The sequence below is a fragment of the Lepidochelys olivacea genome, assembly GCF_965140295.1.
Source record: "Lepidochelys olivacea isolate rLepOli2 genome assembly, chromosome: 6".
NCBI lineage: Eukaryota > Metazoa > Chordata > Testudines > Cheloniidae > Lepidochelys > Lepidochelys olivacea.
The window spans coordinates 66,465,641-66,480,896 of NC_140416.1; the positions used below are offsets into that span (position 1 = coordinate 66,465,641).

The following is a 15,256-nucleotide window of genomic DNA, read 5'->3' on the forward strand; positions in this document are numbered from 1 at the left end:
GGGTCTTCAGTAGCCTGTGTACATAGAGCCTTCAGCACTTCAGTACAGACGTCTACCATTTCCGCTAAAGTTACTCCATTAAGTGGAGCAGTAGTAGGCTATTATCCTTTAGTGGCCTGACCACTAGGGGGAGCTGTAACACACACTGCCAGTGGGTTACACTCAGAATCCATATAATGTCTTAGGGCCAGATTCTGCAAGCTTTATATTGAGCAATACCTTTGAACAGTCCCCGTGAGAAGTCCTTACTTGCAGACAGGGCCGGATTTACACCTTATGCGCCCCTAGGCACAGCATCTTCAGCACCCTCCCTCCCCCTGCCTACAGCTGACCTTCATGTTTTCCGTAAAAAATGAAACAAAACAAAATATAAACACAGCCTCCCCAGGAAGGCACGAGACCCTCCGCCATGCACGGCGCTCTCAGCCCGAGCCAGGGCACAGCTCACCTACCCCAGGCGAGGTGCAAGGTGGGGACTGTACCTCTCCCCATGGCGAGCAGTTTCCCAGTTGTCTTCCATCCCTCCTACAGCATGACACGGCAGCCGTGCTCTGGCTCCGCCCGTGAATGGGGCACCAGTCATGCCCCTTCTTCTCCCTCCCCGGCAAGGGGTGGAGGCAGCAGGGTGGCCGAGATTGGAAAGGGGCTGGTACACTCCCAGCACTTTCAGCAGCCGCCCCACCTGGCCACAGCTCACAGCGCCCCCAGGCGGGTTGACTCAGACACTCACCCTGCTCCAGCCCCACACACTGGGCAGCCACCAACCCATGCCAGGAACCTGGCCGCCCGCAGGGGAGCTGTATATATTAACTTTTACCCCATTTTTAACTTTTAGGCACCCCTAGAATGCCAACGCCCCTAGGCATGTGCCTATTGTGCCTAATTGGAAATCCAGCCCTGCTTGCAGAGTAAGATAGGTCCCCTGTAACATGAGTAAAGCTCTCAGAAGTGGACTCTTAATGTTTGTGCCTTGGGGTGTTCATTAACAAAGCTCCTATTAACTCTTTCCTTGCTAGGAGAAGTCCAAGAGCATCCCCGATGACACTGCTAAGGACATGAGTGGCGTGCAGTCCCAGCTACGCAAACATGCGGCCCTTGAACACGAGCTCCTAGGGAATGAGCAGCAGGTGAGATCAGTCACTCACACTCTTTAATGTGCAGCCAACAGCCTGGATTCCAAGCCAGCTCCAGCAACGCTTTCCCACAATTAACTTGTCTGTCAGAGCCTGGAATGGTCTCCCTCAAAGCCTGCTCTTTCTTTTAATGTCTTTGAGTATCGGTGATAGGTATGAAGTGGGTGATTTAAAACATTAAAAACAAGACAGGCTTTATAATTCGGGCTGACTCTGAAATGGATCAGAAGGTTGATTCTGATAACCACTTGAAATGGGTGCTTATGCCAGGCTTATCCCTCCTGTCAAAAGCATCCCACTATTCATTGGATGCCTCTCTCGTCGGATGAGAGAGGCATCCAATGAATAGTGAGATGCTTTTTCCATTGCTGTGCCCAGCAATGGATTCACCAGCTGGTTAGAGGGAGTTATGGAAGGGGAGAGGGAGGTGGGAGCTCACTGGGATAGACTTTAGGAATTCTGACAGGTTTAGGAGGTTGGAGAGAGGAGGGCAAGTTGGGAATATGAGGCTGGGGCTTGTTATACAAACTTTTTAAAAGGCTCAGGTCACGAAAAGTGCTGTTATTCAGACAGAGTCCTGTTTTGTCCAAAGAGACATGCTTGGCTCTGGCTGTAAGAATGAAATTCATGCAGTTTGTCTCTTGGTAACCCAGTTTAATAAATGCAACATCAGAGTACTGACAATATGTTACATTGACATTACTAAGGCAGCATACCACTGAAAGGGCAAGGGCTTGACACCTAGACCTTGGGCTATCCATAAGGAATGGCACACTGGAATTAACCAAACCAGCTGCATGAGACCTTTAAAGGGAAATGAGGCAAGACAAATATCCATAAAGAACCTTTCAGAGTAACAGCCGTGTTAGTCTGTATTCGCAAAAAGAAAAGGAGTACTTGTGGCACCTTAGAGACTAACCAATTTATTTGAGCATGAGCATGCTCAAATAAATTGGTTAGTCTCTAAGGTGCCTCAAGTACTCCTTTTCTTTTTTCATAAAGAACCTATCTGTGATAAATCTAAACAGCCCCTATCCAAAACAGGGTAGGGACATTTGTTCTCCTGGGATAGTCATATCTGACACATCCCTCACCGCCTCCCATTTTTACAAATGGGACAGTGGAAAGAGGAGCTGTGACCTGAAATAGGTAATGAGACATTTGCACTGCTGTGATGAACCTCAGCAGACATTGGATGTCACTGTTACTGTCACTATAGTTATATGTGACTATAGCTGGCACAGGAGAAAACTTTCTTCTGAAGAGTGTAATTTGAATTCTGATGCCTTATGCAGTTGATATAGGTCTTATCATTTCTGTGATGCTAACTGGCCCTCCATGATCTTCCCCTTCTTAACCTGCATGATGACTTTCTCCCCACTGCAGCTGCAGGAGCTGATTGATGCTGCAGGCAGTGTGCTGGCCCGGTGCTCTGAGAGACAGGTGGCAGACCTGCAAGCGAAGCAGCAAGCAGTAGTGGAGAACTGGGAGTCCCTGAAGTCTAAAGTGGAACAGCGCAGGGAACATTTGGAACAGGCCTGCAAGCTTTACCAATTTCAAGCAGATGTGAGCACTCCTGCCTTTCTGTATTTTCATTGTCTATTAATGCACAAAGAAATCTGACTTCATGTTATGTGAGCATGAGCATGTGTGTCTGGCACACAGGTCTATGTGACAGAATGTGAGCGCAGACAGGTGTTTGTGCATGCCATTTGCTAAGTGTATGAGAGCTCACAGTTGTGAGTATATATTAGTAGATGGGGAAATATTGTGCCAGTGTGCAAGGGATGTTCATATGTGGACATATATGAGGGTGTATGTTTTGTAGGGCAACTGGCAGAAGTTGACATAAATGTGCAGGTGGAGAAGAAGGTAAACCTAATTTTCTCAGAGTGTGAGCACCTGCAAAATCCCATTGAAGTCGATCGTAATTGCTAATCCTCAGTATCTCTGCAAACCAACACCTGTCTGTCCATGTAAGCATGAGCGTTGATAAGGGAATGGACAAGTGGATGATTCTGTGGGTGTCATCTGTATGTGCATGTATATAGGGGAATGAGTGACAATGGACCATTTCAACATTTTGTTTCTAATCGGCAGTTTCAAAACAAAATATCAATTGGAATCAACTTCGGAAGTATTTTTGTTTTGACCCAAACCATTTTTTTCCAGTTCTGATTTAATAAGAAAAACTGAAAAATTCAGATTTGGTTGCAAATTAACCAAATATTTCGGGGGATTTCTTTGGTTCAGCCACTGAACTGAAAGATCAATTATTTGCTCAGCTCTAGGAATGACCCCACGGTGCTGTAGGCAGCTGGTGCAGAGGATAGCATGCTGAGTTCTGGCTCACTGCCAAATGCCCCCAAGTTCTGGTGAGCACAAAGGGTCATGCTGCTTCCCTTCTTTCTAGCTGTGCTGAGTGCTCTTCGGGGCCATTGAAATTATGTGAAAGGCAGTTGTAACAAATAAGAGGTAATATTTTTACTTTGTTGATTTCTAGATAAAGAGACAACTGTGTATTCATTTGTCCTGGTTCATGTTGTGAATCCTTTAATTTAAAGAAATCAAATAATCATTACTGTAGAAAGGGACTTCTCCTGGGTTATCTAGTGCTTCCCTCTGCATTGTGTCAGGTTTGATTTCATTGTGACTAAAGAGCAGGGCTGGCCCTAGTGACCACGGGTCCTATGACAGCAGAGGGCTCCAAATCTCTGGAGGAACCCTCAGTGGAAGCAGGGTTTAAAGTGCGTTTCATGGTTTAGTAAAGGGCATGGGCACCCATGTGCTGAAGTTTGCACTAGACTCTATGTGGTTTCAGGCTTGCTCTGCTCAAGAGTCTCCTATAGATTGGAGTCTTTTCTGTCCTTGCATATTTCCAGCAATAGTTCAGTAAACCCCTGTGGCTGCTGGTTCATTCCAATGCTCTGAATAGCCCTAGATTTATGAAAAAAGAAAAGGAGGACTTGTGGCACCTTAGAGATTAACAAATTTATCTGAGCATAAGCTTTCGTGAGCTACAGCTCACTTCATCGTTTTTTTCCCAAACACTTAAATCTCAGTGAGCCGGAGATGTTTGCACTGTGTCAAGTGGGATGTCAGTGACTTGCGTGATAGCCAGCCCTGACTCTGAATTACAGCCGTGCAAGCTGAAATGAAATCTGCACACATGCACTGAAACGACCTCCTCAAAAATTATCATAGTTACTGGTGAGGGTCACGTACAAATCGTAGTCACTGGTCACGGCACACATTTATAATTGATTAAATTTTCAAAATGAAGCATCTGCGTGCAAAGCATGCAATCACGCATGCAAATGGAGCATGATTATTTATTTTCTGCGGTGGAGTTTTAGTACCCTGCAATAAAAAAGCACCCATGCAATGCTCTTCAGGCCTTTGACAATGTGTTTCAAGTACACTAATTAACAAATAGATCCATCCATATCCACAAGATCACCTCAGATAGCCCAGGGACAGTTTAAATATCACAAAAAGTTAAGTAATCTTCCCACGAGCATCCCATGCCCTCCTGTTTTTGACAGGAGCACAACCTTTATTGTACACTCAAATGAGAGATCAACAGTAAGTGGGCAGGTTGGGGTTCAATCAGTTAGGTGCACAAAACTGTGCTCACAGACATGTAGAATTATTTTTAGCTTTACAACTTTCCTCAGCCACATTCTGAAAATAATTCTCAGGTGTTTGGTGCGTGTTCTTGTACATCACTGCCCCAGCTGAGAGCTTCAAATGCTGTCTCCGAAATTCTAACTGTGACTATCTGCCTGCAGAATTTTGAAGAAAATCTGTATAGCACACTGCAGAGATGTCTGAAGGGCAACAGAAAACATCCTGTTATTGCTGATGAGACATTGCACAATGTTGTTGTGGTTCTGATGTTACAACAAAAGGCCTGTGGGTTTTTTAATACTGAAAGCAGATGTTCCTCTAAGCTTTTAGTACTCCCCTGTTGAGGTTCATAATAGCATTACAAGCCTTAATAGAATATTATCCTTGTTCTCTACAGCTGCATTATCTGTTATTTAAAGATGAACAATTATGCAGTGATGTACCAGTCTGACAACCTAAGCCTGAGACTAACCTGACCCTGGACTTTTTCTTGGGTTCCAGGTGTGGGACTATTTCTCCTGGACAGCAGAGATGATGAGGGAAATGAAGACTGAGGAGACAATCCGGGATATATCCACTAGCAGCCTGAGGCTTACCCAACACCAGCAGCTGTTGGCAGAGATCGAGGCACGAGAGGAAACATACAATCGGGTGGCACAGCTAGGACAGTCGCTGCTGCAGGAAGAGAAAATATCAAGAGAGGTCAATAGAAACCATTTAATAGCATATCTGGGTTCACAGTTGCATGCAGAACAGCTCAATACTGTCACAGATACCATTCTGTACTCAGGCTGGGCTTGGATACATAAACCCCCCCACACATATATGTCGTGATCCACACCCAACTCAGTAGAATATCTGCCTTTGACATACATGAATGTTCTTTCATACCACTTCATACATGAGGGTGGACCCATGTGGGAATCAACAAATACCTGCCAAAGCAGAGTTTGGGTTATCTGAGAACTTTGGGATCTTTTGAGCAATCGAGACAATGCTACTTACTTCCTGGATTGGATTTTTACAAGTTCTTGCCTTCCAGTTATGGCGCTACTTCCACACTAGACCAGACTGGGCAAATATACTGAAAAGGCTCAAACACATAAGAAAATCTAAAGGAATAACTGGCAAACTTTATGCAGCCCAAAAAACAAAAGAAAGATGGGAAGCGGAATCCTAGGGTCCTAGGACAAGCATCCTCTAAAATTCCCATACAACCACCAGTTTCTCATGTTTTCCAATGTGTATTCCAATGTGTCTCCCATTCTTACAACCCAATAATCACCAACAAAATGAACTCCAACAGCTAACATCTCTGTTGGAAGGGATGTAGGCTAACTACCCTCCACCCATGCAATTGCTGGAGAGCAATACATTTTGATCATTTATATACAAAATCTTATAAAAAAAATTTGACATTCTCTTCAGTGAAACCTTGGCCCATTAGGTTGTATGGGACGCTCTCCTAAACCTTTAAAACAGAAGTTATGATAGGACACTTGTTCAAAATATTAACCACCGCTGCAATAAAATACATTGTCACAAAATAAAACCTTGTATTTGAGACATGGCTAGCAACAATGTAAGAAACTAAAGGGATAGCACAAATCACAGCTCTAATTTGACTGTCCTCAGATCTGCTTGAGGGTTGATAGACTTCAACCAATTCTCTGTTTACAACAAGCAAGAAACAAGGACAAATCATAATGGCTCAGAGCTAAAAACATGTACTGTACCTAGACAGGACATCAAACTGTCATTCAACTCCTTGTGAATGAGTGTACCTGGTGAAGGTCTAGCAGCTCATTTGGGGACCGGCTTGAAGCACAGGCTGTGTCCAGGTCAGGTGAGTCTTAAACACAAGACCCCCCGGACGCCCTCTGAACTTTGCTCTGTGCAGATCGTGTACCTTAGGATCAGGTTTTGCTGTTTCCAGAAGCATGAGCATCGTTCTTGTAGTTAATAAAAAGTGCCGTGCCTTCTCCTCTGACCAACCTATCTCTGAGTGCTTATTAAATATTGCAATGTGCACCTACCATAACTAGTAATCTTCCCAATTCCCAACCTGTGAAAGGCTTTGAACATACAAGTACAGTTGAAAGAATAAGAAGTCAATGCTGATAGTCGGAGGCCTGTGGACACCAACAGTTTTGGCAGTTGGAATACCATGTATTTCAACACGGATGCTCCATGTGTTCATACGCGCTTGCTTTATGGCACACAGCCCTGGTGCTGACACCTCATTCCAGTCTCTCTCCTTTCTGTGCCTACCGTGGGGCCATGGATAACGAGGAATAAATTCTGGAGAAGGAGCCTAAGAAACAGCTACTATTGCTTTATGTTTGGAATGGGCCCCAACATATGTACACAGACATACACTGTCACAAATATTCCTCCTCACATGAAACTGGACACCCCTCAGCTTCTCTGCCCTTATACAAGTGCTAACATTTATTCCTTCTCTCCCTTGTTTGATAACTTTGCCCAAAGTGCCATCGAAGAGGTCACTCCCAGCTCTGCTTTCTCCTACATGCCTTCCCCTAATCCCATGAGCTACAACAACTAAGACGGGTTTTCCTTTGTGTACCACCTTCAGATCCAGCAGAAGTTGTGGGCTTTGTTGGAAGAAAAGGATAATGTGTACCATCAATGGGAGCAGAAGAAGGAGTGGTTGGAGAAGATACACCGAGAACAAATGTTCTACCGGGATCAGGGTCACTTGGAAAAGATCCTGAACACTCAGGAGGTGAGTGACCTTTGCTTCTGGTGAAATGCTTCCAGCCTAAAACTCATGTGACTGTAAAACTGTAACTGGGATTATATGAAGACCCAGAGTGCAGATGCATACAGGATACACTGAGGCAGGATGTCAGCACTTGAAATGTATTTCCTCACCAGGCCTAATGTTCCCTGCCATGAAAACTGTGGGTGCAATCTCAGATGTAGTTTTATATGGCTCTGCACAAACTAACAGGTTGCCAGAATGCAGCAGGTATGCCAAGGGAGTGTTTTTTTCTCAACGACTCCCATACCCATCACAACTGAAGAGATGAATGGAACTGAAGCAAGTAGAATCTCAGGGTAGCTTCTCTTGCAGAGGTGATTTTATGAGACATTTCTTGTTAGTTAAATCTCTGAGATTGGTTACAGTGCAGCAGAATGGTTCCTGGCTTGTGTTGGACTTTGGTTAGATCTGTGCAAATGCTTCATACCTTGGTGCGAGTGGAACTTTCAGACGCAATTGAGCAGCAGCCAGCTTCCCTACAATGTGTGTGCCACAGAGTCAATGCACACACTTGGGAGCTGCATTGGCAGAGTGTCCCTGAGCTGTATTGTGCAACGATAGTTAACCCTTTGCAGTTCAGGGGCTTGGAGCCTCCACTTCTCAGTGCTGGTAGCGAATGAATTTCTGGGGAGAATTCCCAACATGTGGCTCTTTTGGCAGCTGTGGCCTGAGTTCTGAGTTTATGCTGTAACCCGAAGCGAGGAGAGTTTCACCTGGTTTCAGGTTTCTGTAGTAAAGTGTAGCACAGCTCTGCTGGCTATAAATTTGTATTTGTTGCTCAACTAACAAATGACACAGGTTGGAAAATACCTACCCTCAGTTCCTGCCAAGCGAAAAAGGACTGACTGACCCTGCTAACATCCCATGTGGATAACATCATCACAGGAAGCTCAGGCACTGCGAAAAGACTTTATTCAGGGTGAATTCTGGCTTCGGCATATTTTCTTAAGAGTGAAATGGAGATCAGCCAACACACAGATGTGTGCTTAAAAGGAAAATACAATATACCCATTTTCATAAAGACAATCTGCTGCTGAGAAACATTTCTTGCTCTGCCTACATTGAGAAATGCAGCTGAAAATAAGTGCTACAGATGAAATTGGCGTTTCTTATTCTATTGGTAAAGGCAGCCATTTTGATGAGAGGGGATACCCCAGCATAAGGGATTGCAAGGCAGTGTCTATGCTGCTTTATTACCGGTTCACTAATTTATTTCCCCTGAAAATGCATTGAGAGCTACAATAAATGTTGTTACCTCTTGTGGTGGGACAGATCTTCACTCCCGTCAGATCAGGAGCAACACCCACCATCTCCCAAAAGGGGTGCTAGAGAGGTATAGCCTACTAAGCCGCTACTATGTGTAACTATCTCAAAGGTGGTACGCACAGGATTGCTGATAAGAGGCTAGTCTTTCTCGTGCTCCCAATCACATTGCATGGGCAAGGGTTACAAAAGATTATACTGCTTTCACATGGAAGAAGTCAGTATACACCAATTCCAGTGGTTAGACTCGTGCAGACACCACCCAGTGCAGTTTAACTTTACTTATGTATCCATGTAAACTGGGTACTGCTGTAAGCAGATGAATAAACAGCCTAGGAGAGTCAAGTCCACCATCCACAGAACAGGTGAAGTACAATGCAGGCCAAGCTTCCACTGACTGCCTTGCTAGCATACCTGAACCCTGATTCAGAGCATTGTAGCAGGCAGTTCAGTCCTCAACCTTTCTCTGGAGACTGCCAAAGGTGCCAGTTGTGATATTGGTTTCTCTGTTGTGGATACCTATTCACAGAACTGGCTCCTTTGCTTCCTTCTCCCTCCACCCAGCGCATGTTAGGGTTGGGGTAGAGTTGCTGCAGCACAAACGGGGTTGGGGGACAATATCACTAGGGTGCTATAATTTGTGCAGAGGCTGGGGCAGAGAATTGGAGAGCCATAACTGGCTGTCTGACAGCCCGCCTGTCCCTGCACTCAGCAGAAACTGAGCGCAGCAGAGAATCTGCCCTAGATGATTTAAAAGAACACTCTTGGTGTGGAAGGAAGAATTTTGAAAATATTTATTTCTCCTTATTTCTTATACTAGTCCCTTGGAAACTTAAATGTGAGACATTCACTAAAATGTTTTTTTTCATTCTTGGTGTATTTACACAGGTTTATTATTGTAGGGTTCCTGATACTTTGTTGCAGATTTAGTCATATAAAGAATTACATGGGATGTATTCGCTTAATTATTGTTTTAAATAAAAAGGTAGGTCATATTTTGCCATGATCCACTTTGACAAGGTAGGGGACCTCTTTTCATATTGAAATCAAGCAAAGCATCTACATGAGACTAATCGGATTATGAGATACCATGGGTTTGTGTGCACCAATATGTAGTTGCTAGCCAACTGTACATCTCCCTTCTCCCCGACGTAGCCTTTATCGTCACCGAGACTATGGCTACACTGTAAATTATGGGTGTGATTCCCAGCTCACGTAGACATACTTGCACTAGCTCTCATTGAACTAGAATGCTAAAAATAGTAGCGTCACACGCACAACGACAGTGCGGACCAGCCGGCTCCCATACAGACCCACCTGAACGCCATGGGTCTGCACTTGCTGCTGCTGCTGCTGCCTGTGCTACTGTGGCTATGCTACTATCTTTCACAGGCCAGCTCTCACAAGCTGGGAATCACACCCCTAATTTGCCATGTACACAGAGCCTGAGATGTGACAATGCCTGGAAGAGATCTGTGGATGGATGAAGAGCAGATGAGTCAAACTTAACCCACGAGACATATAAATGATGTTGGTGGCAAAGGGAAGACACGTAATTTACTAAAAACACAGGGTACAAGAAAGCAGATGCTCAAGTGGGTATGACGCTTCTGGATCAGATTGGACTGGTCACTACTCTTGGGCTTGCAGTTTGCCACAGTACTGAGGAATGCTTTTCTTCCACCACTGAAAAGCCAGGAAGTTGTTCATTTTCACCTCAAAATTAATCTGCTGTAACTCTCTTCACCTGATATTGATTAAAAATGCCACAGAGAGGCTGAAGTTGGTCTAGCATGTATCAGCATGCCTCAGAAGTAAAGAATGCAGATAGAAACACATCTTACCTGCATTTTGCAAACTTCACTCATTCTCTGTTCATTGTAAACGACAACGCCAAGTCCAGTTTTCACTTATTAAAGCCCGTAATGGTATGGGACCTGGCTACTGTGGAGACCACCTCATCCTCCATGGCCCTCCAAAACAGCTACACTCTGTAGTGATTATGAAGCTGGAGAGATGCGGGGTTAGGCTGTTAGGCTGGGAAACAGAGTTCTCCATGACGGGACCTGGCTATGGAACTTCTTGCCAAGAGAGACCAGACAGAGCCCAAGCCTGAATATGTTAAGCTCCAAATATAAAACATTCTTCAGTGAGAGAGCTTTCCCTCAAGGAGTGGCATCTATAAAGAAATACAACAGCAGAGCCAATCAGGTTGACCAATAATGTCTCATTGTTGCCTAGTACTCCAATATCGGTCCATCTGTATCAATGTGTTGTCGGTTGTCTAAGGTCTTTACAACAGGGACTGTCTTTTTGTTCTGTGTTTGTGCTCTACTTAGCACAAAGGGGTTCTCACTTCTCTTCTCTCTCCATATGGGCATTCTTCACACAGATCTTGCCTCAGATTCTGCCTCTGGACATTTATTTGAATAAAGGGAGAGGATCAAGAGATGTGTTGGTATCCTCTGCAGCTGGTTCCATCCATCTACTGGGTGCAGAGTTTGATAAAGCTGTATATCGGTATTTATTTAGTTTGTATTATATGCGTATCCATTAAAACAGCAGATGGGGGATTTATTCCATCAGACTGAGCACTACTATGGCTATGCAGAGCTAAAATGTGTGGCTGAGTAATGACACAGGTCCTCTTCCTTGGTGGCGTGGGCAGGAACGAAGGACAGCACTTTAAATTGCCATTTCTTAACAAGTGTAGTGGTAGCCGTGTTTTGTCTCTAATTTCGTAACAAGATTTTATTCCCTCGTTTGCCCCTGAGGCTTCAGTTGTGGACTTTCAAATCACTTTCACAGGGAGGATTTTGCCATTTGCTGGACTTGGAACAGACTGAAGTGAACACCTGTTTCAAAAGGATCCCCGTCAGGCAGGCAGACATTTCACAACTCTTTTCCCTCCTTTCTGACATTTTGTGGGTGGGTGGGTGGGTGGCATTACTTAGCTGTGTCTTTTTGTAGCCACGTGTCTGGAGAATGTGCATGCGTCTCTTTAATATAGTTGCTTCAGTCAGATCCCTGTTGTGGATTGTTTACGTACACAGAACATGCTGCATATACCTTGAACAAAGTCTCTTCCAGCAGCAAGGAATAGGGCAAGGAAAAAGGTAAGCAGCCCACAGTGTTTTAAACTAGAACTGCTTTCTCATTCGTTCTCCGTGCCAGTGTGACATGTCTGACTTCGTGCCAGCATCTTATGTTACATCCAAGTTGCTTAAACCTTCGAAGGATTTCAGCAGGGTTTAGTCTAGGATCATTCTGTGCTAAAGAAAACAGAGCACATGTGGAGGAAATTAGGCAAACAGATATCTTTTTTTATTGCTGAATTCTGTTGTGCCATTGCTTGGAACAGTTGTAGGAAATTCTCCTAAGACCTGTGAACAGAGATCTTGCCATTCTGAGTGCAGACAGGCAGCGTCTGAGACAGATGAAAAGAGAATAAACTTGCTTTGTTTTTTAATAGAAGTAGACCTCTATATGCTCTGCTCTCTCCCAACCATTTCAAGGCAACAGATGCTTTGCTTAGGTTAGCTACTTTGGGTTTTTTCACAGACGACATAACGGCAAATTCACGGTCTGTCTCTGGCGAGCATTCTTGGCTCACTCCTCCTCTGTCTGCAGTCTCCCTGTCAGAGAGCAGAGACTCATACTTGATAATTTATCTTTCAGATCATCACATGCTCATATCGTTTTGCAGACGGGATAGGTGGTGATGGTGGTAGCGTTAGAGGAATAGAGCTTTTTATTTCGAATGTGGATACTTTAGTTTATCCTTTTTTTTTTCCCGAGGAATGTTTATTAACCTCTCACTCCTTCACATCAGAGGAAGAATGGAAATTTCCAGTGCCAAAGGAACAAGGATTAGGAGTTTATTGTAAAAATAGGGGGAAAGGCAAGTTTCTATTGCTTTGGTTTTGCACAGTTTAGGACTGAGCTGCAGGATGTCATGCAGAGACCATCACTGCAAGACCTCATCTGCACCAATCTATGTTTCCACTGTGGAAGTGATGCTGTCTTCCAGTAGAGTGACCCCACCACCAACCTTTGAATCAGCTGTGCAGGGGCAGCCTTTCCAGAAGATGCCATCCTCAGCGTGGTATCTTCCATCTGGGCAATCAGCAACAGAGAGTACTCCAAGCAACATGTCTTCTGGGGTTTACTGTTCAAGGTTAGATGTCATCCTGGCTCAGACAAATAGGCAGAAAGATTTCAGGAAAGATAACCCGTGCATTAATCCTTCTGACATGGCATCTACATGTTCCAATCTTCGCAGAGACCCTCGGGGCAGTGGATATGGGAGTTTTGGCATTTGGTCCACACCCACATCTTGTAAGCAATGCTCAGTAGGAGATCAAAGTGTCTGTCACTCTTCCACTGATAAAAATGGTCCCATGAAGCTTTCAATGTCTTTGCCTTCTGTTGCTTCTTCCTCAAAAGTCCCACCAAGCTGGACATCACGTCTAGATGTTGCTCTGTCTGCCATTCCAGCTGTTTCACCACTCCATAGCAAAAGGATTCATGCAACGCTGGCATCTTGTAACTCAGCCCCACCCCAACGTGGCTACAGTCAATGCAGTGTTCCAATTCCAGACCTCCATGCTTCAGTGAAGCTCTACATTTCAACCTGCAGCTTGGCAATAAAGCCTTTTAGAACTGATACTCAAATGAGCAACCATGCTCATTCCAGCCTTCTAGTGCCACAACTGGAGAAGATGTCTGGTACATCTGCTGGTCTCCCAACAGGATCCCAGGTATCTAAACAAGATTTTGCCTCACCTGGGTCTCCAGGTCTTCAGATTACAAGATTTCATGTGACTTCCTCTGCCGAATGCCCTGGCCTTCCCCAGCAAACAGTCTCCAGAGAAATATGGCTGTCACCAGCTGTGCTGACTAGAAGAGAAAGTTCTGTTGGTGGAAGTGAGGTCCCCAACACTGATTTAGATCCCAATCTGATCATCTTTCAAAACAACCCTTCATCTGAGACAGCATTTGGGAAGACTCCATGTGAAAGGCTAACGCCAGCTCACCACAAGATTTCCAAAATAACCTTAATACTTGCCACCCCTTGGACTACTGTGCCTATCCACGTGGTAAGAGAATTCAGAAAAAGTCCAGCACCCACCATCTTTATCAAGTCACATGATCCGGATGCACCTGGCCCATCCCTTCACCCCGTTGGGATTGGGGCTGGCCTCTCTCTATCAGTGAATCCAGTTTGCTGTCCAGAATTGCTCTCTTCACAACAACATTGGGCAACATCTGGTTCAAGGCCTTCCCAGGATGCATGCACTGTAGGAACCGTAGATCCTGACACCCTCTTAACAAACATACCAGCCCGCGCTGCAAATGTGCCACACAGAGCCGGCAGGGGTGCATGGTGTCCATCTATCGCTGTGAACATTGCCTCCTTTGGAGCTGGGAGGAGAGTGGTAAAGATTTCCATTCCATTCTAGGAACATTTGCAAACAGACCTTGGTTACCCAAGCCATGTGGATTCCTCCTTGTTTTCCTCCTGGTGTGCTCCTATTACCTAGAGATGACTTATCTATTGGAGTAGACTTGTCTGTGCCATTTTTGTTTTGTTGTCATTATGGCCACAATTGAGCTCGATCCTGCAAGATGCTGAGCATTGTGATCTGATCCTGCAAATCACATGCTAACCTTTAAATATGTGAATAGTCCCACCAGTGTCAATGGAGTTACTTGTGTGCTTAAATGTATGCATGTATTTAAATGCTCAGCCCCTTTCAGGATCAAACCCTTTGGCCAAGAATTGTTTTTTTTTCTTTACCAGTCACTGTGGGAACCTGTAGATACCGTCAGTCTATTCTCTTAGATTTTCCTGTATCACAATTTTTTATTTGCTAAGTTGTCAAGTTGTGCTTTATTTCTAAATGGATAATTCCTTTCGCTTTAACTTTTAATAAGTACCCCTTGGTTTGTAAAATTAATATGTTTAAGTGCATAGAAAGAAACTACTTTTATGAGAGCACGCGCACGAGAGAGGGAGAGACCACCCTCTCTTGGAGGAAAGAAGGGAATTTTGTCTCTCTAAGATCTGGACATCTTCACAGTGTCTCTACTAATGAAGCCTGGGGGAGTTGAAGGGGAATTTAGTATAAGTTTTCAAGCAAAAGGTATCATAAGTAAACATTTTAATGTTGATATTGTAAAAGTATTAGGATTCTGTTTTTAAACCTATCGCTTATGGGGTAGGTTTTTTTCATTATAGCAATACTAGAAACTGAATATTGACTGAGTTCTGTGCGCTTCCCATGTGTATTTCAGTCAAGGGCCATGTCATGTATTTATATTCATATATGTAAGAAATAACATACAAATGGAAGGATGGGGAAGAGCACCCATAAATGTATGTAATATAAACACACCTCAAGTGCATTGTGAGACATGAGGCCACAAGCAGAGTGACTTTAGT

The 15,256-nt window shown here is 44.3% G+C and overlaps 1 protein-coding gene across 1 annotated transcript in view; it reads left to right on the plus strand.

Moving 5' to 3' along the window:
* SPTBN5 (spectrin beta, non-erythrocytic 5) overlaps positions 1–15,256 on the plus strand; it is a gene marked incomplete at its 5' end in the record, with an annotated part of 149,319 nt that overhangs the window by 61,217 nt on the left and 72,846 nt on the right. Inside the window, 4 exons of the mRNA XM_084629808.1 lie at positions 1,017–1,127; positions 2,520–2,699; positions 5,265–5,465; positions 7,360–7,509. Of these exons, the coding sequence (XP_084485934.1) occupies positions 1,017–1,127; positions 2,520–2,699; positions 5,265–5,465; positions 7,360–7,509 (642 nt within the window). The remainder of the gene's footprint in view (positions 1–1,016; positions 1,128–2,519; positions 2,700–5,264; positions 5,466–7,359; positions 7,510–15,256) is intronic.